Source organism: Ictidomys tridecemlineatus, chromosome 10 (assembly GCF_052094955.1).
Source record: "Ictidomys tridecemlineatus isolate mIctTri1 chromosome 10, mIctTri1.hap1, whole genome shotgun sequence".
Taxonomy (NCBI): domain Eukaryota; kingdom Metazoa; phylum Chordata; class Mammalia; order Rodentia; family Sciuridae; genus Ictidomys; species Ictidomys tridecemlineatus.
The window spans coordinates 84,038,662-84,061,626 of NC_135486.1; the positions used below are offsets into that span (position 1 = coordinate 84,038,662).

Below are 22,965 nucleotides of genomic sequence, written 5' to 3' on the forward strand. Positions count from 1 at the left end.
TGAGCCAGCAGGGCTAGTCTGATTGGTGGGTAAGGATCATGTGAGCCAGTAGGGCTCACCATTGTATGGCTCTTCTTGGGGGATGGGGAAGTTCTTTGGAGCCGGGCGACTCCCAACAAAACCTAAAGTCAACATCATACTGAATGGAGAAAAACTAAAAACTTTTCCTCTAAAATCAGTAAAAAGTTAAGGATGTACACTCTTACTACTTCTATGCAATATAGTTCTCAAAACTCTAGCCAGAGTAATCAGGCAAGAGAAGGAAATTAAAGACATGTAGGAAAAGACAAATAGGAAAAGAAGAAGTCAAAGTATCACTATTTGCTGATGACCTGATACTATATCTAGAAGACCCAAACTATTTCACTAGAAGACTCCTAAAACTGAAAAATGAGTTTAGCAAAGTAGCAAGATATAAGATCAATACTCATAAATCAGTAACTTATCTGTGCTCCAACAGCGATTCAACTGAGAAAGAAATCCGGAAAACCATCCCTTTCACAATATTCTAAAAATACATTAATATACATACACATACATACATACACATACGTACATACATACCTGAGAATTAATCTAACCAAGGAAGTAAAATGTCTCTACAATGAAAACTATTCAACACTGAAAAGGAAATTGAAGAAGACCTTCAAGGAGAGAAAGACATCCCACGTTCTTGGATAGGCAGAATATTGTCAAAATGGGCATACTACCAAAAGTAATTTATAGATCCCATGGAATCCCCATCAAAATACCATTGACATTCTTCACAGAACTAGAAAATAAGTCTGTAAAATCATTGGAAGAATAAGAGACCCAGAATAGCCAAAGGAATTCTGAATAAGAAAATAATGCAGGAGGCATCATAATACCTGATCTCAACTTATACTGCAGAACTATGGTGGCAAAAACAGCATGGTGTTGGCATCAAAGTAGACATGAAGACCAGTGGAATAGAAGAGAACACACAGAGACAAATCCACCTACTTACAGCCATCTGAAGCTTGACACAGGTGCCAAAAATAACCTTTTAAACAAATGGTGCTGGGAAAACTGGGTATCTATATGCAGTAGAATGAAATTAGATCCCTATCTTTAACCCTACACAAAAGTCAAATCAAATTGAATCAAAGACCTAGGATTTAGAGCAGAAACCTTGCAACTACTGGAAGAAAACATAGGGTCAACACTTCATCATGTAGGTATAGGCACTGACTTCCTCAACAAGACCCTTAATGCTCAAGAAAAAAGAAAAAAACGAGAATCGGTAAGTGGAATGCTGTAAAATCGAAACGCTTCTACACAGTAAAGGAAATGATCAAGATAATGAAGACAGAGCCTATGGAATGGAAAAAAATTCTCTGCTAGCTACTTTTAGCAATATATAAATAATACACATTATTTATATAAAAAACTCAATGCCACAAAAAAGCAATAAATGTACAAAATAACTAAACAAAACAAAGCAGGGTGAAGATGCCTCAAAAAAATTAAAAAAAAAAGAAAAGAAAAGAAGAAAGAAAGAAAGAAAAGCCTAGGAATAGAATCACTATATGACCCACTTATCCCACTCCTTGGTATTTATCCGGAAGAACTAAAATCTGCATACTAAAGCAAAATAGCCACTACAATGTTTACAGCAGCACAATTCATAATGACCACATTATGAAATTAACCCAGATGCCTGTTAATAGATGAATGGATCAAGCAAATGTGGTATATATGCACAATGGAGTTTTATTCAGTCATAAAGAAGAATGAAATAATGCCATTTGCTAGTAAATGAATGGAAATGGAGAAAATCATGCTAAATGAAATAAGCCTCACTCAGAAAATCAAGGGTCAAATGTTTTCTCTCATATGTGGAAATAAAGCAAAATAAGGTAAAGAAGGCAGTGGGGAAGGGGATTGGATGTCATAAAGATACAGGGAAGATCTGTGGAGTAGGAGAATGAGAAGAAGGGAGTAAAGAAGAGAAAGGGAAAAAATATGAAATGAACCAAAGAGATTCATATTATATACATATACAAATGTACTAAAGGGAATATTTCCTTTATGCCTGTGTAGAAACTACCAATCAGAAATAAATACATAAAGGAGTGAAAGAAATATCAGTAGAGGGGGGAGAAAGGGTGGGGGAGGAAATAGGGGAGGAAAAGGGAGAAGTAAGGCAGATTCAAATCAAATTCTTGGTATAATTTTGTAGAAAGGAACCCAAATACTATGTATAACATTCTAATAGAAAACAATCCAAGAGCCACAGTTTGCCAGGAGCTAGCAGAAGCTTACCAAGAAGCAAAGTAGGGTCCTTCTCTAGAAGTACTAAAGGGACCATGGCCTTGCCAACAGCATGATTTCTATCTCCCCAAATTAGAAAAAAAATTAGGTTGCTTTAAGTCACCTAGATTGTGATGTTTCATTATGGCAGAAAGCAGTACAGAGAGCCCCAGTCCTATTTTCAAGAAGAGTTTCTTTGTAATGTGTTTTGTGAAAGCTGGTAAACACCAGTCAGTACCTACGAAAGCTCATTGTGCCAGACAGAAAAATAAAAAGGACTCTAAATAAGGTGATAACATAGGAAATGGAGAGGGGAAAATGGCCATTCCCATGTCTCCAATCTTGAGGCAAAAGCCAGCGTAGAGCAACCTTGGTTGTAAAGTAAAAGAATGTACTCAAAAAACAAAACAAAACAAAATATTCAATGGCAGTGCACAATAATAATACCACTTCAAAAGCCTCTGCATGTCAATGAAATGTTGAGCCTTCAGAGACTTACTTTTTCAAACAGTCATATAATGGATATATAACAAAAGATGTATTTGTCCTTGTAAGCAAATATTATTTTCTACTCTGCATTTCCCCCCAAAAGAAAAACAATTAAGTTGACTATCTTATAATTATGAAAAGGTGGTGCACATTACCAAACGATACACCAATATGTTGAGAAAGTGAAGTGCACATTTACTTAACTGGAAACCTATTGCTCCTGAACATGTTTTTCTTTTCTTTGTTCCGGCTACTGTGTTCACAGGATACCGCTGTTGATAAAACTTACACATCAAAGGAAAGCGTGTTCTGTTTATTGATCCAGTCAAAAGCACCTATAATCTAGCTGTGATTGTCTCCATGGACATTTAAAGAGTTTTCTGGTTAGTTTCCTGGTCCTCTGTGAGCTTAGGCGCACAGTCTCCTAAGTCTATTGGTAGAGTTTAGCAGTATTCAAGATTCAAAATGTATACCTGACTTCCAAAAAGTGTCTAAAAGTTTCACTGTCTTAGCTGTGGACTTAGCCAAGGAATTCTCCTACTGATTCTCCAGGGCACACCTAATTCTTAGAGACATCCTTCCCTAAAGTAGAAATATTCCAAGGGTAAGACGACCACATGTCTGGCTGGAGCCAGGATTATCGATTTCTTCTTCTTGTCCTAGCATAATAATTAATCTGTCTTCCTTATTCTTTCACTTTCCCTGCTTGAGTAATAAATTTAACATTGCTCTGTTGAAGCAATAAATTATATAAGAAACAAGTCCATACAAACAATAATCTTCACTACAGGTGGCGGCTGAAGTAGACATTCTAATTCCTCAATAAGACACTGGTGTGAAAAGCATTAGGACCAAAGAGTGTGAAAGTGGAAGGACCCATTTAACTGATGCATTGCCCAACCTCCCAGCATACTCTTCACAACTGAGTCCTGTCACTCAGTCGCACAGATGCAAAGAAGCTTTCAAGATGAAAATAATTTTGAAAGAATAGATCTTGAAATTTTGGCATTGGGACAAAAGTTCAAACCATTTCTTTTACTAACGAACTATATGTTCTATAGGTTAAAATGTCAATCATGCCTTCCATACAACACTAAACATGGCTGTCCTTTGAAAACCGAAATTAATTTTTAAAATCCATCTTCATAAAGATCTGTGACAACAATGTGGTGCAATCACCTCTGTGAAAGTCTAGGTGAATTGCTCAGCTATTTTTACCTCTGACATTTGTTCCAGTACACTTAAAAGGAATTTTTTTAAAAAAGCTAAATATTCTAGAACTTAACTGCCCTATAAAATATAAGTTGAGTCCCAGTCTCCTAAAGTTGAGATTCTCTCATTAATAATATCTCCCTACATAATTCAAAAGTTTAAGGTGACGTAATAAATACTCAAAGAAAGCCAGGAGGATCAAATGCATACTGGCAACTATTAAATACCTATCATGCTAAGTACGTTAAATATTAAGTATTTGTAAAATCTAAAACCTATGATCTGTTATAAATAAATTGCATTAATTGCAAACAGGCATTTTGATTATTTTGTTGCTTTTCTTTTAAATTTCTGTGATCATAGAGTATACTGCACTATCTCTAAACAGAGCTTGAAATATGACACTATTCACAATTTCAGAGAAATTTCTCTCAGTCTTCGTAAGTTAGAGCAATGTTTTCAGATTCAGAGAGAGCTCTCTCTTACATATTTAACCATGGTAGCATATGGGCACAAGAAAAAGAATTTCATTGTAGCAGCTGAGAAAAATTTCGGATCATACAATATAAAGTATTTAAGAAACCTCCAGTTCAGTTCTCTATGATAAAAGAATGAGGAACATCTCATTTGGTGAGCATGTATTAGGTTTCAATAAATATAATAATAAATATTTTGTGAATATTTATTGAAAACTCACAAGGGTCATTGATACACTAAACTATATAGATGAATACAGTCTTTTCCTTGCCCTCAGGAAATATTTTAGTATTCAACAATTAGTTTTCCTAAATGTGAAAGATTTCTAGTGATAATATTATAGTAAAAATCAAATGCATTGTATAGTGCCCTGGGTTTGCATTTCTTTTACCTGAATATTATGCCAATTTCCTTTGTGAAGATTTATAATTAATACTAGCTTTTAAATTATCTGAAAGTTCTACCTTAAAAAAAAAGCCATTTCCCACAGAATTTCCCAAGTCATTTTGGCTTCAACACAGATCATTAAATATTAAATTCCATCTCTTTTTTTTGGATTATGGTGGATAAGAATTTAATAAATAATCTTTTCCATGTATCATTATTGAAAATTAGTGTTTGTATATATACATATGTACATATATATGTGTGTGTATGAGAAAATTTTTCTTTTTAAATAATTTTTTATTGGTTGTTCAAAACATTACAAAGCTCTTGACATATCATATTTCATACATTAGATTCAAGTGGGTTATGAACTCCCATTTTTACCCCAAATACAGATTGCAGAATCACATTGGTTACACATCCACATTTTACATAATTCCATATTAGTGACTATTGTATTCTGCTACCTTTCCTATCCTCAACTATCCCCCATCCCCTCCCCTCCCATATTCTCTCTCTACCCCATCTACTGTAATTCATTTCTCTCCTTGTTTATTTTCCCATTCCCCTCACAACCTCTTATATGTAATTTTGTATAACAATGAGGGTCTCCTTCCATTTCCATGCAATTTCCCTTTTCTCTCCCTTTCCCTCCCACCTCATGTCTCTATTTAATGTTAATCTTATCCTCCTGCTCTTCCTCCCTGCTCTGTTCTTAGTTGCTCTCATTATATCAAAGAAGACATTTGGCATTTGTTTTTTAGGGATTGGCTAGCTTCACTTAGCATAATCTGCTCTAGTGCCATCCATTTCCCTGCAAATTCTATGATTTTGTCATTTTTTTAGTGCTGCGTAATACTCCATGGTGTATAAATGCCATATTTTTTAAATCCATTCATCTATTGAAGGGCATCTGGGTTGGTTCCACAGTCTAGCTATTGTGAATAATTTTAAGTGCAAAGTTCTGTAGCATTAAGTATGTTCCCATGGCTGAGAAACCATCCCCATCATCCATCTCTAGAACTCTTATCTCCTCAAACCGGAACTCCACACCCATTTAACCCCAACTTCAGTATTCCTTTCTCTCAGCTCAACAACCACCATCCTATCTCCTATCTTTGTGAAGCTTTCTAGTTTAGGTTTCTCATAAAAACAGGATCATACCCTGTTTTCCCTTCTCTGTCTGAGTTATTTCACTTAGCATAATATATTCAAGGTTCATCGATGTTGTACTATGTGTTTGAAAATTAGATCTAGTTCATGTGTGAATTTTTTATCTGCTGTAGACCTTTACTTTGTTTGGCACATGCTATATTTTAATTATACTGATAGGAATGTTTTTAAGCATTACATATATTTTATTTTTCCCAAGCTCATTGATGTATAATTGACAGTCTGTATATATTTAGGATATATACTATGTTTATATATGTGTGTACATATAGTGCACTATTTACCATAATCAAGTTAGCTAATACATCTATCAGCTTTCACAGGTGCCATTTGAGTGTGTATGTGTGCGTACAATACACACATGTGGTGAGAATACTAAGATCTGCTCTCTGAGCAAATGTCAAGTTTACAAGAGTATCATGAACTATACCACCATTCTGTACATCAGATCTGCAGAACTTGTTACACCTATTCCTGAAATTTAGTACCTTTGACCAACATCTTCCTGTTTCCCCAACCCTTAGCATCCAGCAACAACTGTTGGACTTTGTTTCTGAGTTTGAATTTTTTTTGAGATGCATATATAAATACTATCATCTGTTTTTATCTTCCTCTGCCTCATTTCACGTAACATAATGTCCTCCAGATTCATCCTTGTTGTTGCACATAGTAGGATTTCCTTCTCTTTATTAATGAATAAAATTCATACACAGCTCACTTTTTGATTCATAGTCATCCATCAAGAGGATGAAGTTGTTTCCATCTCTTGACTATGGTGAGTGAGGTTGCAGTGAACATGGGGTGCAGATATATTTGAATCTTCACTGTCTTCTTTTTATGCAGGATCCTGCTAATAAAAGTTAGAAATCTATTGTTTGGTATTCCAGTGATGCTCTTGGGGACTGGTGAAGTCATGAGTTTAGGCTTCTGTCTTGAGAGCCTTTGGACTAGTTTGCCTTCAGTTTCTATGTGAATGTTTTTACATGCCATCTGTTTCTTCCCTCAACTGTCCTAATTTTCAAAGCCTCTTTGGCACAATGGTTCTCAAAGTTTAACATCCAAATGCATCACCTGGGACACCGTTGCAATGCAGACTTTCAATCTAGAGGGTTGTGTTAAAGCCTGAGGTTCTGTCTTTTTGAACCAGTTCCCAGATGCTGCTACTGCTGCTGCTGCTGCTGGAATCCATGTAGTACAGGAAAGCAGCAAAACACCAGCAAACCCTGCCACCCTTTCATTTGCCTGTTGTTGAAATGCCACTGAGCTAGAGGCTCAGTAAGTAGATTTATCAAAATAGTCCCGGAATGTAAGGACAGCTTGGGACTGAAAGAGAAACTGAGTGAGTGTGTCGTTCAGGAAACACACACTGGTGACAGAGCACCAACTGACAATCTTCACAAGTTTACTATTTCAGTCCCCAACCTGTGGAAAATATTCCTGAAGCCCCTTAGCAGTGTATTTGAGCTATACCATCCTAGAGATTCACTCTGAGTGAAATAAAAAGAAAGACTGAAGGCATTTTGTTTGTGCTCCAGGCACATTGAGATTTAAAAAAAATTAGAAATGTGTTTAAAATATGTCACAGTATTTTAAATTGAAGGTTCTCATTTTGGAAGACTCTATATGAATATATATGTGTATATGCATATGCACATTAAATATATTAGTACAAAAAGTATGTATTTAGATCAATTTGAATAACTGAATTCTATGCAGTTTCCCCAGAGCAATAGTAATTGCACAAACATTTATATGAAATATTCATTTTGGCATCAAGATATGTGAATACATCCACATATAATATATGTAATAAGACTTTATTTTTATGTCATATCCTCTATATCGAGTTGACTCAACCAAGCAAATGTGAGAAGTTTTCATTGAACAACTGAGAGGTGACATTATTGGGAACACTTAAAAGACCAAGTGAAATTCTGTTGAAAAACATAGCCATCTGTCCTGCATTCACTCAAGGATATAGCAGAATAGTATTGAGATCTACTGTAGTGAAAAAAATGCCAGTTTAGCAGTCAATGAAACTTCAATAATGGAAGAGAAGTTAGACACTATGACAAAATCAATGCTAAAAATCAACTAATACTCCAGACAGGAATTTTATTAAGAAAACCTGCAAAAGGAAGAGAACATAGAACTATTTACTACAGGGAAAAAAATGGAAGGAAAGAAGTTAAGTTTCCAAATGCATAATTGCAAAGAAATATGTCGTTTTTCAGCTGTTTCAATCAAGAAGCTGTCAAAAAGATGAATTTCCTCAACAGAAATGAACCAAATTGTCTCTTTAAATTTTTAAATAAAGAATAGAAAGGAATATTGCATACATTAGAGAAATAAATGCTCCTCACTTTATTCTTTTTCAATGAAAGAAGAAAACTAACCTAAAAACTCCACTGAAATCACATTGGTCAAGAGTTTATTTGGCTTAATAAGTGAGGTGTTTGAAGAATAAATTGAATTGCTGATTACAGGTAGGCCAGAAGGATTTCTCCCTTGTTTTCCCAACATCTCCTCCCAATGTCCCTCTTCATTGCTCTTAATGAAATCCTTACTCCCCCACCAGGAGAAGTGTGCAGTACAACGATGATCTTTTCATTATAAAGGTGACACTTATCTTACTGCAATATTTCTTCCTGATCAACAAAATATCTCACTAAAATAAGGTGCTGCAGCAAAATAAATGTCAAAATTTTAATACATATTTTAAAAAAAAAAACCTTATTTGTGGCCTAGAAAATAGATTCATTTTGTTGGAATTCATGGTTGCTAAAAAGACACAAGAATCTTAGTTGCTAAGTTACCTCATATGAGAAACTTCACGTGGGTTGTAAATTAAATTTCATTTTATTTGAAATATGACTGGGTTTGAATAGTAATGGGATCTCTCATTATCCTTCCTATCAAAGATTCTTCATAAGAGGCCTGAAAGGAAGGTGTTGGTCTAGTTTTGCCCTCATGATCGCCAACGGTGGCTGCCCTGGAGGCAATGATAGCCCTTCTCTTCATTCTCCTTCTCTTCTGCATCCAAGAGGTTCAGAAAGTAAGAAAGAAAACATTTAACAAAACACATAATTTGTGTCTCTAAAGGGAAAGTACAAAGAGGTTCCCTCTCACATCCATCTTTTTCTTTAACCAAAGTACATGTGCACCACACATACACAATGACACAACATTAATCGTATCTATTTTTTCAACAAATAGAAAGATTCCGCAACTTTAGCAATAAGCACTAAAACATAAACACACAGAACACCAAAGGAATACTGATAATAGTTTCAGAGTGAAAACGCACAGTCATTTTATGTCACAGAAATTGACTTTACCTTGATTGAAACAAACAAGTTGTGAAATCCAACAGCTGTGAAATAAAGCTGGTCAACAAGCAAACTATTAGTTGACTTACAGCAAGTTGTTGGGTCTTCATCAGTCCCATCAGAGCAGTCCTGTCTGGAGTCACAGACTGAATCTTGGGCAATGCACTGGCCACTGGCACAGGTGAATTCCTCTGCAGAACAAAGCTTTCTGGAGAGGGTCTCTCCACAGGCATAGACCCACAACCGGTCAAGCCCAATAAAACTTCTCTGGCTCAAAAGAACACCTTCAAAAACTATCTGTATGGGAGAATAATCAATTTATGAATTTATAATCTCTTTTAAAATAAAAAAAAACTAAAAAGGGATCAAAAAGATGACACAGTAACTGAGAAAAGAACCTGTTTAAAGAGCAACCAAATGCAAATGAGAACAAGGTTCCAATTTGATAAATTTAACCCATACTCTTAAGACTTTTGGGCATATTTGCCCTACTGAGGCCTCTGAAAAACCACCTAGGATCAGATAAATTTGGCATCTCATTTAACCTTCTAAATGTTCTTGACTTGCAAATTTGTTACTTGGGAACCATCTTTACAGGTCTCTCTTTCATTTCATTTTCAAGGAAAATAAAAGCACTGTCATTACCTGTACACAAAGAGCTATAAGTCTGGTTTTTAACTACTAAAGTTAGTATTTAAATTCATGAAGAGAAATGTCAAAAAAATGGAAAGGGAGGCAATATAAAAAAGACAATTTTAAAGAATATAAAAATCAATCTTGCATAGAAAAACATGAGGGATATATATTTAAGAATTATTTTAGATTGATTTAATTTGCAAACATTTACTTAGAAGATAATGTTGCATTTCAATAATGTTTAATCATTAAGAAAAGTTTGTATAGTGTCAAGTTTTTGTATGGTGTATTTTTTTCACAATCAGTATCATTTATATATAAAATATGTACATAGATCATATATGTATTATTTATTTATTATTGGATTGACAACTGGGCATTATCACAGTAGCAAGAGATCAGATAAGCACAAGTAATAAAATTTGTGTTTTCAAAACTTGTTGAGATTAAATGTAGGTCTCAAAATCTGCCATTATTGAAAAGCACATTTCATATGCATTTAGAAACCTATAATAACTCTCCAATTTATTTTCCTTTCATTTTACTTTCTTTTACTTTGATTCAAATAACAAGACAAACTTTAATCTTTTCCCAGTTTGTGGAAAAGAAATGAAATTCATTGAGTCCCTCTTCTAGAAATTATAAAGATGAAGTATCAGATTATAAAAAATGTAAATGGTATCAAAACATTAACTTCATAGAAAATGATATGAACCTCAAGTTTAAAATGGCTACAAATATGCTATGATTCAGAAATTACTACTTCACACATGGGATTTTAAAAGTCTACATAGTAAAAATCTCAGTGTTTTGGGAATGCATCCCTTTAACAACATAGGAAATATATGAATGTGGTACTACTATAAAGAAGTGAAATTGGCTTATTAAGCTATACAGTCTGATTATTTTATACTCAAATCCAGCACAAATTAACTGTTCAAGGGACTATTCACCAGTCTCTCATTGAGTACATGTATATTGCAAATATATCTTGGTATAGACAATCATCCATGCATTGTAAACCTATGAGCTAATATATTCAATACATGTGCATATAACTCCACTGATTTTCAATACCACTTGACTATTTATCTGTTTCATAATATAAGATGGTTTTCTGAGTGCAATGCATGGAGCTGGGGGCAGGAGGTAGGGAAATTCACAGAGAATGAGCAAGCTTTGATCAAGAGTAGACAGACCCTTACTTCCTCTTCTCAAGGGAAATTTGACCTGCTAAGGACCAGGTACAATGAAAAGAAGAATGAAATTACTGTCCCCAGATACACAAGTCTACATTTCTAATTTAAATACTAATTTAAATTTAGCAATGGATGATTAAATTCACTACTGTAAAGATAAAAGTTAAACTTATGGTAATTTTTTTGTTGTTTATTTCCTATGATACCTTAAATGTCTTCAGACCTTCCGGTATTAGCACATCTACTTTCACCCATTTGCTGTGAGTTGATGTATTGGACATCCAAAATATTTCTTCTTCCTTTCATTTGAAGAAAAATACATTAGTCACTTTCCAAATTCTAGCTTCACATTCATGTATGTGCTCTCTTCATTACATTTTAGTTAGGTACTAGGAAATCTAAAATATTGGTGGTAAGAAGGAATAAGTGAAATAAAATTTTAAAAAAACAGAAATTAATGTATGTCTAGATAGCAAAGCTGCTTTTTTCATTCAAGAGCATCAACACAGAAAAAAATTCAAATAAAATGTCAAAAGAAATAAAGTAACTGCACTTCAAAAATAAAATTCTAAATAGCAATTGATAATAGCAGCAGCTTAAATTTTGATTTCAATGTCATAATTACATGTTCCAATATTTTCATGATAGCAGAAAGGAAAGAAAGAACAGGCAAACATTTAATGTAAAGGTTAATAAATAGTGTTTAGATGAATTTTTGCATCTTTTCCATTAATTTTTTTTTCAATGGGAGAATTGAAGTTTCAAACTTCAATTATTTTTTGGAGATTGTGTTCCTAAGTTCACTCTTTCTGTCATTCCATCAAAGGTCTTTTTACCACTTTTAGAATATTCCATGTTGTGTACCATATAATGATCATTTTTTTAGGTTGTCAAATGTATAAAATTTTACTGCATACTTTGAAGTAAGACACTCAACCAAAGTCCATAAGATGCTCCATAATTGTGCTCATAGTTTTGGACTCTAGAGTTTATTGACCATGCTTTTATGCTCTGAAGTAATTTGGCTTTTCTTCAGATTTTTAGCAAGCATTCTTAATTTGATATTTTCTTGGAAAAGATAGACCAATAGGGTACATTTATTTTTTTAATGTATCAGTATTGTAAAAACATGAAGAATGACACATATATATTTTAGAATGAGCTCTGAGACTGGCCTTGTTTACCTTCTAGTGTAAAATAAAAAAACAATCTGGAAGATGTCATCCAGTCATAATTCTAATAACACATGACATTTCTTTTTTTCAAATTCTTGTGTTTACCTCCTTGCTCGGCTTCACTTATTTTAGTCATATCCAAGTTTTTCTAAAAATTAATTTTTTACTAAGTAGTCCCACACTCTCTGATGCATATTCCAAAGTTTCAAGTCGTCAATATTTCATAAGATAGTCTAAGTCCACTGAAATTCACTTTATGTCATTACTCATTCGTATCAACTGCTCAAACTTCCAAAGAACAGCAAAGCACAAGAGCTAGATGTATTTTCAGCTGATAGTTTCTATGTCCTATCAGGATGAATTGGTTTAAAAATGTTGAGACATATAACCAAATTCTTTTCAATAATTTCCTACATAACTTCAGTTATTTAGCATCAATATGCTATACCCTCCATGATGCTGTTAGCAACACTGTTTGGCAAACTGTTCAGCAGTTCCCCCAACTTTTGTTTTACAAAAATAATACAGAGCAATTCTGATATTTTACTTCACAATGCTGAGTTCCCTCTGTTCTACCTGAAAGTGAATGTGGATTTACTTTTTGATTTTTAAGTGAGCAGAGTTATTTCCAAACTTGCTGTTCATGTACTAAGTTAAGGGTGTATTATGAGTGAGATCCAGATCATCAATCTCTCTTTCTCTCTTTCTCTCTTTCTCTCTCTCTCTCTCTCTCTCTCTCTCTCTCTCTCTCTCTCTCTCTCTCACACACACACACACACACACACACACACACACACACACACGTTCTCCTGTCTGACAACACAAGCAATGATAAATAAAGACAGTTTCTTCTAACTAAAGGAAGGCAGCTTTTATTTTATCTCTGTTCTTTTTCTCCGACCATGTAGTTATTTTTAATAGGAGTCATTATACAAAAAAAGTAATTTTCAGCCTCCAAAAGCTTCTCAAGGCTTTTCTAATTTTCTATTATCTTAAAATCAATCAATCTATAACAAACTTTAAGAAACTATCTTTGCTACCCCAGACCAGGATCAATAATGCCAATTAACCTTTCAAGAAAAAACTTTTATTACCACATCTTTCAGAGATATCAGCTTATTTTTCTCTCTTCCCCTGAAGAAATCAAAGCTACCAAATTCAAAGTTGTTAGTTTTTATTTATTTGACTATTTTTGATTGCATCCATGACAGAACCACATAATTTGGCAAAGATCTTCTTTCAAAGAGAACTCATTTTGGCTTTAAAAGTGTATAATGCAAGAAAGAAAAAAAAAACATTCTTAGGCATTTTCTCTTCATTTTAATCCACATTCATCCTCTTTGGCAGTGTAAATGGTACCACAAACTGGTTACTCCACTATCCATAGCTCATTGGCCTGGAAATTCTCCTCAAGAAAGAGGCTAGGTTATTGCTATGGTTATTACTTTATAAATGATGAATAGAGAACTAATGCCAGAATAGCTAGGTAATACAAACTAGAAGTGCTGTACACTTTAACAGACTCCAAAACAGTAAACTCTACCTAACAAAGTGCCGTCACCTTTACTTCCTGCTTCCCACCTTCTCCTCTGAAAATAGTAAAAATAACCTTAAGAAATCTCATTATATCCATCCTGATTCATGTGCATACACCTACACTTATTTACAGATACTCAGAGTGAAGAAGATGTAATTTTCAAAAATAGATTTTTTAAATGATCTCTTTGGAGACTTTTTGAAGTATGTGATAAAAACATCTACTGTGACTTAAATGTACTTTCCTATATATTTTGCATCAGTAACTGACATGTTATGTATGTACAGGACAGCAAATAGGGCATCAGAAGATAGGATGTCTTGTAGAACACTGGGTATCCAATGAGCCTACTCTGAATCAATATTCTAAGTGTACACCCAGTTGTTTCTGGTTAACACACTAGATCAGATCTACCATTTGGATTTCTTTTCTTACTCTGTGAGGCACAAAATCTTGGTAACTCTATTCTTATATGATATGGCATCTGAAGACAATTTGTTTTCAGTCTTTTCTTGGACAGCCCCAAAGCCACCAGAAGAATAATATTGCTCATTTTTAATAATTCATAACTCTATTACATACATATATTAAAATATTAAATATCCATCATTAATGTTCAGATTTGATTAAAATTCTCCAAATTAGAACATATGATTGAAATTTTGACTTAAATTTGGGGTAATAATTCGTTTGGTGTGTAAGTGAATATTAATTACTTGTCTTGTGAAAAGTAGTATCATATATTTTTAATGCATATTTAACTATAATTAAAACTCTACAGAATTATTCTAAAAATTTCACCATGTCTTTGTTGAAGGACTAAATTAGAAATTATAGAAGGTTACAATTTAGATGATATTTCACTATGCCTGGTTTACATGGCAAAGATAACAATATCTGAAAGATTGTTGAGGCATGAATGTTAACATATCCAGATAAAGTTTAATTTGTGGCTTTTTGGTGGATTGTTTAATTTTTCATAAAATTATTCCTGTTTATATGAAAAGTCCGTAGTGCTTCAGAAAGGGTATGTAGATGCTGTCCCCTTCCATTCCCTCCCCACATACCTGGCCTAATTGACTGAAATGGATCCAATAGATGTATGACGATTGTTTGTCAACTACTACTTTAGAAATGTCATACCATACACAGAATGCCAGCCATTGTGTTCCATAGCAAATGTATTGTACTATCTAATAAGGCTGCTGGTTTAGGGCTGGGATTGTGGCTTAGTGGTAGAATGCTCAGCTAACACAGACAGAGGCCCTAGGTTCAATCCTCAGCACCACATAAAAATAAATAAATAATTAAAATATTGTGTCCAACTACAACTAAAAAATAAATATTGAAAAAAAAAGACTTTCTGGTTTAACTTTATGCCTTAATTCTCCATGAGTATCCCTGAAGATGCAGAAGAAAAAACCACTGATATCATGGAAATGGTACAAACAGCAGAAGAAGAGGCAAAGAAAGGCATCCCTACTGAAGGTTCAAATATTTTACCAATAAGCATTTGGATACTTGAGGATTAATCACGATGACATGCCAAACTTCAGAACAAAAGAGACCAGAAGAAAATTCTACTAACAGGTTGTTAGTGTCATCAGATGAGCACAGATGTTGAATGAACTTTTGTTGAAAAGCGAATCTGGCTGATGTGGAAGTTTCAATTGCATTAACTCCAAGTGACCTAAGCCAGAGGAAACTCACTTGGATGCTCTTCCTGTCTTCCTTTCTTCCACAGTCAAAAATCCTGCAATTATTCTCAGATGCTTCCCATTTGTAGAATGACTGCTATTTATTCTCCTCTATAAATTCATTATTCTTGCAATAGAATTTCTCCAAGTGTTCCATGTATTTTCACACTCGTAGGGAACTGCTTCCAGTTAAAGTTAGGTTAAAAGAGCCTAAATTGGTTTATACATTAGTATAATACTTTCTACCATCCCTCTACTTAATGAAACATTTTTTTTTAATCCAAGTGACTCATTAGTCTGTATTTAATCAGTAGTTATCAGTCTTTGGACATGTATCTACTTATACCGAAACAAATAGCTTATTTCTAATCATATTTATACTTCTAATAATATATAAGTCTAAAATCCCAAACAGATCATCTCAGAGCTTTGGTGCCCACTTAACAATATAGAATTCCAGATATCTCTTTTTATTAGACTATATTTTCTTAACTAGACTTTCATGAATTTTAATAGTTTATTAAATAGTATCCTGAAAATTATCACATTAACTGTACATGATAGTCCTCTGTAAATTGGCATCTTAATCATTCTTTTTAAAAGTATTGTCAAGCCATAGCATACTTAAAGCCTACAGCCTACACAGAACTGAGAAATAGAAGCAAAAGTTGCCAAGAATAGAAATTCCCCTCATTCAATGAATTTGAAATCAGCACTAGCTTCTTCTTACCTCATTATGGTACAGTCCCACTCTCAGGACACCGTTTTCCATGCAGTAAGAGAATTGAAGGTGGCAGCTCTTGCCCCAGCAGTGACACAGAGAGCTGTTTAAAAAAGCCCTGCTGTCTAAATGGCTAAGAGGGAAAGCATGTGTGGCCCCAACCCACACAAAGTAACCTAAAAAACAGAGGGAAGAGAAACAGTTTAGGAAAACAGCTGCTTTCTGCTAAACAAAATATGGTATTTCTTAAGATTTCAAAACCAGGATTAAAATTATGAGATGTTTAAAATTTATTACATAAACTACAAATAACAAGTGTTTATTTTCATGTGGTTTTTTTGAAAGGTATTAAGCTATTTCCTAATTCTTAAAATCGAAATTGAATGGTATCTTCAATATTGAAATTCAACATTGTTTTATTAAAATTTGTTTGTTTGTTTTGGTTCTAGGGATTAAGCCCAGGTGCACTTAACCACTGAACCCCACCCCAGCCTGTTTTATTTTGAGACAGAATCTCACTAATTTGCTCAAGGCCACCCTAAGTTACTGAGGTTGACTTTGAACTTGCAATTCCCCTGCCTCAACTTCCCATGTCTCTGGGATTTTAGGCATGGGTCACTATCCCTTGCCTCAATATTCTTTTAAAAGAAATCTGTGATATACCATCAAATTACTATCATATTCTTCTAAATTTCAAAAGGAGTTCTTTCTGTCTCAAGAATTTCTCCTTTTCTCAGAATTCTTTACCCTTTTGATTATTTTTCTACTTTTTAAGTTTAAAAACATCTTCGTAGTTTAAGACAAAACAATATAAATGATCTCTTTCTTACCAAACATCATGAAAGTATCAGATAGCTACATCTGCATCTGCAGGTTTTATAGTGCATAAAAATATTGTCAACTGATTTTTTCCCATTTGATATTGAAAACTAACTTAGACTTTTTCTCAACTCAATAATATTGGCTGTGCGGAGGTACAAGGAAATTTCTATGGTTTCTTTATTTTTCAGAAGTAAATTCTGCAATGCTTCATTTCTTTGTAAGTTAATAAATATTCCTGCAGTTTCTAAAAACTATAAACTTTAATAAAACTCTTACTAGAAATGTTAGATTTTAATCAAAATGCTACAGTAAATTAACACCTGATCTCTGATTTAAACACAAAGAAAGAAAACAGAGATCAAAAAGAGACAAAACATTTTACAAGGTGAAGAAAGAACAGATATGCCAAGTGAGGAACAGAAATGAAGCCACAGAACTCTTAGACTTTGGCATCAGAAGTGGTAGCTTGGAGTTGACCAATGAAAGTGTCACAAAAGAGAGATGAGCTCAATGAAGCCAGAGAATAGGACTAAGGAAGCCTGTTCACAAAACATTCACCATCCTGGACTCTAATCAAAGAAATGTGCAAAACTCCAAGAATTATCATAAAGTATGGAACCCTAAACTTGTACTGTTACTCAGATAAAGTTTTGAGGAGCTAAGTAATGTTTTAAAAAAATCACTAAATAGAAAGGTTTAAAGGCAAATAGAAAGAATAGAGGGGATGGAAAAAGTACAAATCTCAGTTAAAAGGAACCTACAAAATTTCTGGTTTGGGGACCAGCATGCAATGAGCTTGGAAGTTCTCTGTCTTATTCATTCAACAAGAAAAATCCTGTGCAAACAGAAAATCAACAGTTCTTCACAGATCCATCCAAAAAGTGAGGTCACCATGAAACCCACAGCCTGGTAGCCGGAGAGGCGTTTGAATGCAGAGAATCACAATTCTCTAAAGCAGAATCCCAGAGTATAGAGCTCTGCTAAAAGCAAAGCTCTATGGAAAAACCCGAACAACTTAGTGTGGATGAGCTGAGGAGTTAAAAACCCAAGGGAACGCTGTTCTGAATTTTACCTCCAGGAGTCCTGTGATGTCCACACAGTGAAAATTAGAGAAAAGTCCCCTCAGGTTTGCATCCAAGAGAGAGGAAAAATAGCCATTTTGAAATGCTCCTCAACTATTCTCTTTCTCTTAACAAGCCCTGAACTCAAGAGAAACCATTTCACTACAATGTAAATCACAAGGGTTTAACCCAAGTCTAACTAACTAGGGACAAGGGAAATATCCAACTCCAATCCATTCTAGCCTCCTACAGGGGCAAGGAGAATTCCCAGATTCAGCTCCCTCTAGCTTTTCTTTCTCCTCAAGTTAAGGCAAGGGGAGTGGTATTAAGAAGCATTTCTGAAGTAATACAACAGGGACTCATACCCACTGAAAGATGGAGGCCTATTCATGACACAGGAATATTCCCCTTCCCCTCACAACATACCACCATGTCAGTAAGGCTCTTGGACAATAATGGGGGGATACAGTCACAGAGCTATGTGTCTCAGATGTTATGTAGAAAGTCTGCAAGGGAACCCAAAGACAACAGAGAGGAAAAAAATAAGAAAGGCAAAATTCATCCTCAGATATTGATAGCTACAGCAGAGTAAGCAAACACCTACCCAGATAAAAATAATAGCTCACAATATTTACCTCAACACCTTTCACACAATAAATTGCCACTTTTTGTAAATTTGACTCTTGGCAAAAACATTACAAGGTATACCAAAATGCAAAAGCACAATTTGAAAAGAAAGCAATCATCAGAACCAGACTCAAATATGGCAAGACTATTGGAAGGTTCAGATGGGGAATTTAAAACAACCCTGATTAACATGCTTAACATTCTGATAGAAAAGGTAAGATAATGTAGGCAAAGAGATGGAAATTTAGACTCAAAAACTGTAACATAAATGAAGAATGTGTTTCTGGATTCATTAGAAGACTAATCACAGGTGAGGAAAGACTCAGATCTTGAGGATATGCTAATAGAACTTCCAAAACTGAAACACAGATATAAAATTGTGTGTGGGTGAAACTCAGAAAATGCCAAGTAGAATAAATGCTAGAAATAAACAAACAGAAAGAAAGAAGAAATTTCACATATATTCAAAATGCAGAAAAACAAAAGAAAGTATTTTGATAGAAGCCAGAGGGAAAAGTATATCTTACCTCTAAAGGAGCAAAGATGAATTATAAAAATCAAACAAACAAGGTTAGAATGGAGTTAAATATTTACTGTTGAGACCCCTCCCCCCAAATCACCAACCCAAAATTCTGAGTCCTATGAAATCATCTGCAGTATGAAGGAGAAATAAAACTTTCTAAAACATGAAGGAATTTGCTTTGCAAGAAATAAAAATAGTTCTTCAGAGAAGAAGAAAATGATATAGGTGAGAAATTGGATTTACAAGAAGAAAAAATAGCATTAGAGAAGAAATATTAAGAATAAAGCAAAATTTTTTATTTTTATTGACCTAAAATAATAATTTGGTCAAGAGAATAATAGCAATATTATGTTTTGATCATTGTATTTTATGCATAAATGAAATGCATGGTAGCAGTAGTAAAAGGGTTGGGAGGGAGGAATTAGGATTATTTTGTATTTATAAGGTACCTGTACTACCATAAAAAGTACAGGATTATGAATATGCTAGAGTGAACCTCACCATTATGGATAGCTACAATACAGTAAATAGAAGAAGGAAAACTGAAATAAAACAAGAAGAGCATCATTAAGCATGTACAAAGTACAGAAATTAAATGTCCAAAAGAATGTAATCTAGACTGAACATAGTTACAGAAAAAAAAAGTGTTTCAGGAAGCAGCACTAAAAATATAACTAAAAATAGACTAAATAGTACAGAAAAATTTTAAAAGGGCAGTGAAGTTATGAAGTATAAATTATAAGTGCCTCTTTAGTATATCTAATAGGAACCGAAGAAGAAAAGAAGAAAAGCAGTAAAAATCACTTGAATAGAATAACAAACACTTTCCTAAAGTGATGAAATAATGTGTTATGAGCATTGGGAAAAAATTTAAAAAACACCTGCACTAATCACAGTCAAAATTTCAAACATCAAAAAAGACATTGTAAAAAATCTGTATTAAATTCAAATAGATTAAATGAACTCAGACTTCTCAATTATAGTAAGTAGCTATTTGAATAGAGAGGGATAATCAACAGGTACTTAGAAGGAAAATATGTTTAATTCTAAAATTATCTGAACAGATAACTTTTTATCTGGGAGTAAGACCAATTTAAAAACATTTTAAGTTGATAAATCTTAAGGGAGTTTATCACCACAGATCTTTTATTGGTAAAAGAACAATTAATTTAAAAAAAAAAAAAAAAGAGAGAGAGAGAACCAAGAGGGACCACAGGAAATTTGAAAAGCAATGGTAAGAGCCTGGGGATGTGGCTCAGTGGCTGAGCACTTGCCCACCTGCAGGAGGCCCTGGGTTTAATCCTCAGCCCCCAAATAATACATAAAAATAAAAAGCACTGATAAAGGAATGAAACAATAAGATACACAGTTGTCATAATTATAAACATAAAAAATTAACTTGTTGACTGAAAACTCTTCTGAAAATGCTAAACTATAACTCAAAACCAGAAAAGGGTAAAATAGTAGTTAAATCATGTCAAGTTTTTTTTATCATATTCAAAAAAACACAGATATACTGAATACTTTATGTTTTGCTAATAAAATTTAACCTTAAAGATAGGTGTTCAAATTAAGAATAGACATAATGGTAACATACATAAAATTTTCAAACCATTGATGAAAAAAATAAATCAGAAGAATGACCATATTCCCATCTCACCCGCCCCCCAAAAAATGACAACAGGGAGAAAAGTAAACAAAAAGTACCAATTTTAATAAGAAACTCATTGACAGAACAAAGAGCCTGTATAGAGACTTGGTAAAAGTCAACTGATCTCAGCAACTCTGAAGGCTGAGGCAAGAGGATCTCAAATTCAAACCCAGCCTCAGCAACTTTGTGAGACCCTTAGCAACTTAGCAAGACTCTGCCTCAAAATAAAAATAAGGATTAGGAATATAGTTCAGGGATAAAGCAGCCCTGGATTCAATCCCCAATACCGAAGATAAATAAAATCCATAAAGTCTTAATATTTTTTTCTTTTTGTTCATACAAAACTCAGTATCCCCTGACAATAAGAAAATAACAAATTTGCAAATTCAGACATTTAATATATTATAACTTTTATTTAACAACATTGTAAATATGATTGTTTTGTCACTTTCAATATCTATGGCATAATATACTTTCAATAAAATATGATCCTCAAAACCCCACTTTAATGTTTCATCACTAGTTACAATTCTAAGACTTAGACATGAAATACATTGTATTTTATTTCCTACCTTCATCATTGCTAGTAAGGTTCTGCTGAGATGCAGATTCTATTGCTGTGAACTCGCTGGCTTTTGTGCGCATCCAAGAAATTTGCCCAGGAGATGCTTCTGCTGTCCAGTCACACAAGTCAAAGTCAAACTCACAGGGCTGACACACTGCAGAGGGAAGAGGAAGATCTTAGCAGACTATAATAGCTTACTAGAGTGATGGCTCAACCAGGGTTATATGGGTTAATTAACTCAGAGGTCCACATACACACAATCTGGAAATTTGTCTTGATAAGCAACTCTATTTTACCAGAGGTCTTCAGTTAATCCAGATGAGCATCTTTTCCCATGAGAACAATACACATAAAATAAAAGACACTCCTAGTTTTTATTCTATCACCACTTTGGTTTCTATTTTTTTAAATGACATAATGTTTGATCTTACCAACTTTATAGAATTAGTTTAAATTACATGTTATTCATAATTACATTGGAAATATTTTTTTTGTACTAGGAATTGAACCCAGGGGCACTTGACCACTGAGCCACATCCCCAGCCCCTTTTTTAATGTTTTATTTTGAGACAGGGTCTTACTAAGTTGTCAAAGACCTCGCTAAATTGCTGAGGCTGGCTTTGAACTTTGCATCCTCCTGCCTCAGCCTACTGAGTCACTGGGATTACAGGCACACGAATGCACCCAGTTTACAATGGAATTTTAAAGGAGAAACATTATGTAATTGCAAGATGGTCTTCAATGGAATCATTCTATAAAACATCACCTTCAATAGATGTACTAGTGTTTTTCACTGTTTTAATAGATTACCAACTCAAATAGAGTAAAGATTTAACGAGGATATTAAGTCAACAAAGGCCAGCAGATGCACATTCCTGTGACTAGTCACTGAATCTCATAAATTGTGTCAACACCTACAAGACGGGCATTTCAGTTTAACACTTACTTCTCAATTCTTCATCTGTGGAATCAAATTTGCAGAGACTCATATCTGGGTGACATGATTCCTGCTCGGCATTCAGTGTTTCTTGACATGGTAAAATTTCATCTGTTAAATTTAAAGAATGGCAAGACGTGAGATGTGGGTACCCTGGAAAAGCTCATGTTTCTTAAAATGTTAACATTCATTCTACCATGAACTCTCCACTCAAGTCCCCTCTAAGGCATGGCATCATCATCCCTTAGGCAGCCTTACTTTACACACACACACACACACACACACACACACACACACACACACACGGAGAATAAAACAAGCATTTGGATGTCTCTGTATTGTAATCAGATCTCCATGTCTCTGTATTGTAATCAGGCAAGCCCTAAACAACAATTTCTGCGTTTCCACAAATGTAAGGGACCTACCTTAAATTTGAAACTAAGTGCTTGTTATTACAATTGTTTGTGTGTCTA

At 34.1% G+C, this 22,965-nt stretch overlaps 1 protein-coding gene across 1 annotated transcript in view; it reads right to left on the minus strand.

The window, feature by feature from the left end:
* Window positions 1-22,965, minus strand: part of Malrd1 (MAM and LDL receptor class A domain containing 1) — a 610,752-nt gene that overhangs the window by 554,112 nt on the left and 33,675 nt on the right. Inside the window, exons 6-10 of the mRNA XM_078024684.1 lie at window positions 22,502-22,603; window positions 21,563-21,709; window positions 16,316-16,482; window positions 11,383-11,475; window positions 9,431-9,638 (exon numbers count right to left, since the gene is read on the minus strand). Of these exons, the coding sequence (XP_077880810.1) occupies window positions 9,431-9,638; window positions 11,383-11,475; window positions 16,316-16,482; window positions 21,563-21,709; window positions 22,502-22,603 (717 nt within the window). The remainder of the gene's footprint in view (window positions 1-9,430; window positions 9,639-11,382; window positions 11,476-16,315; window positions 16,483-21,562; window positions 21,710-22,501; window positions 22,604-22,965) is intronic.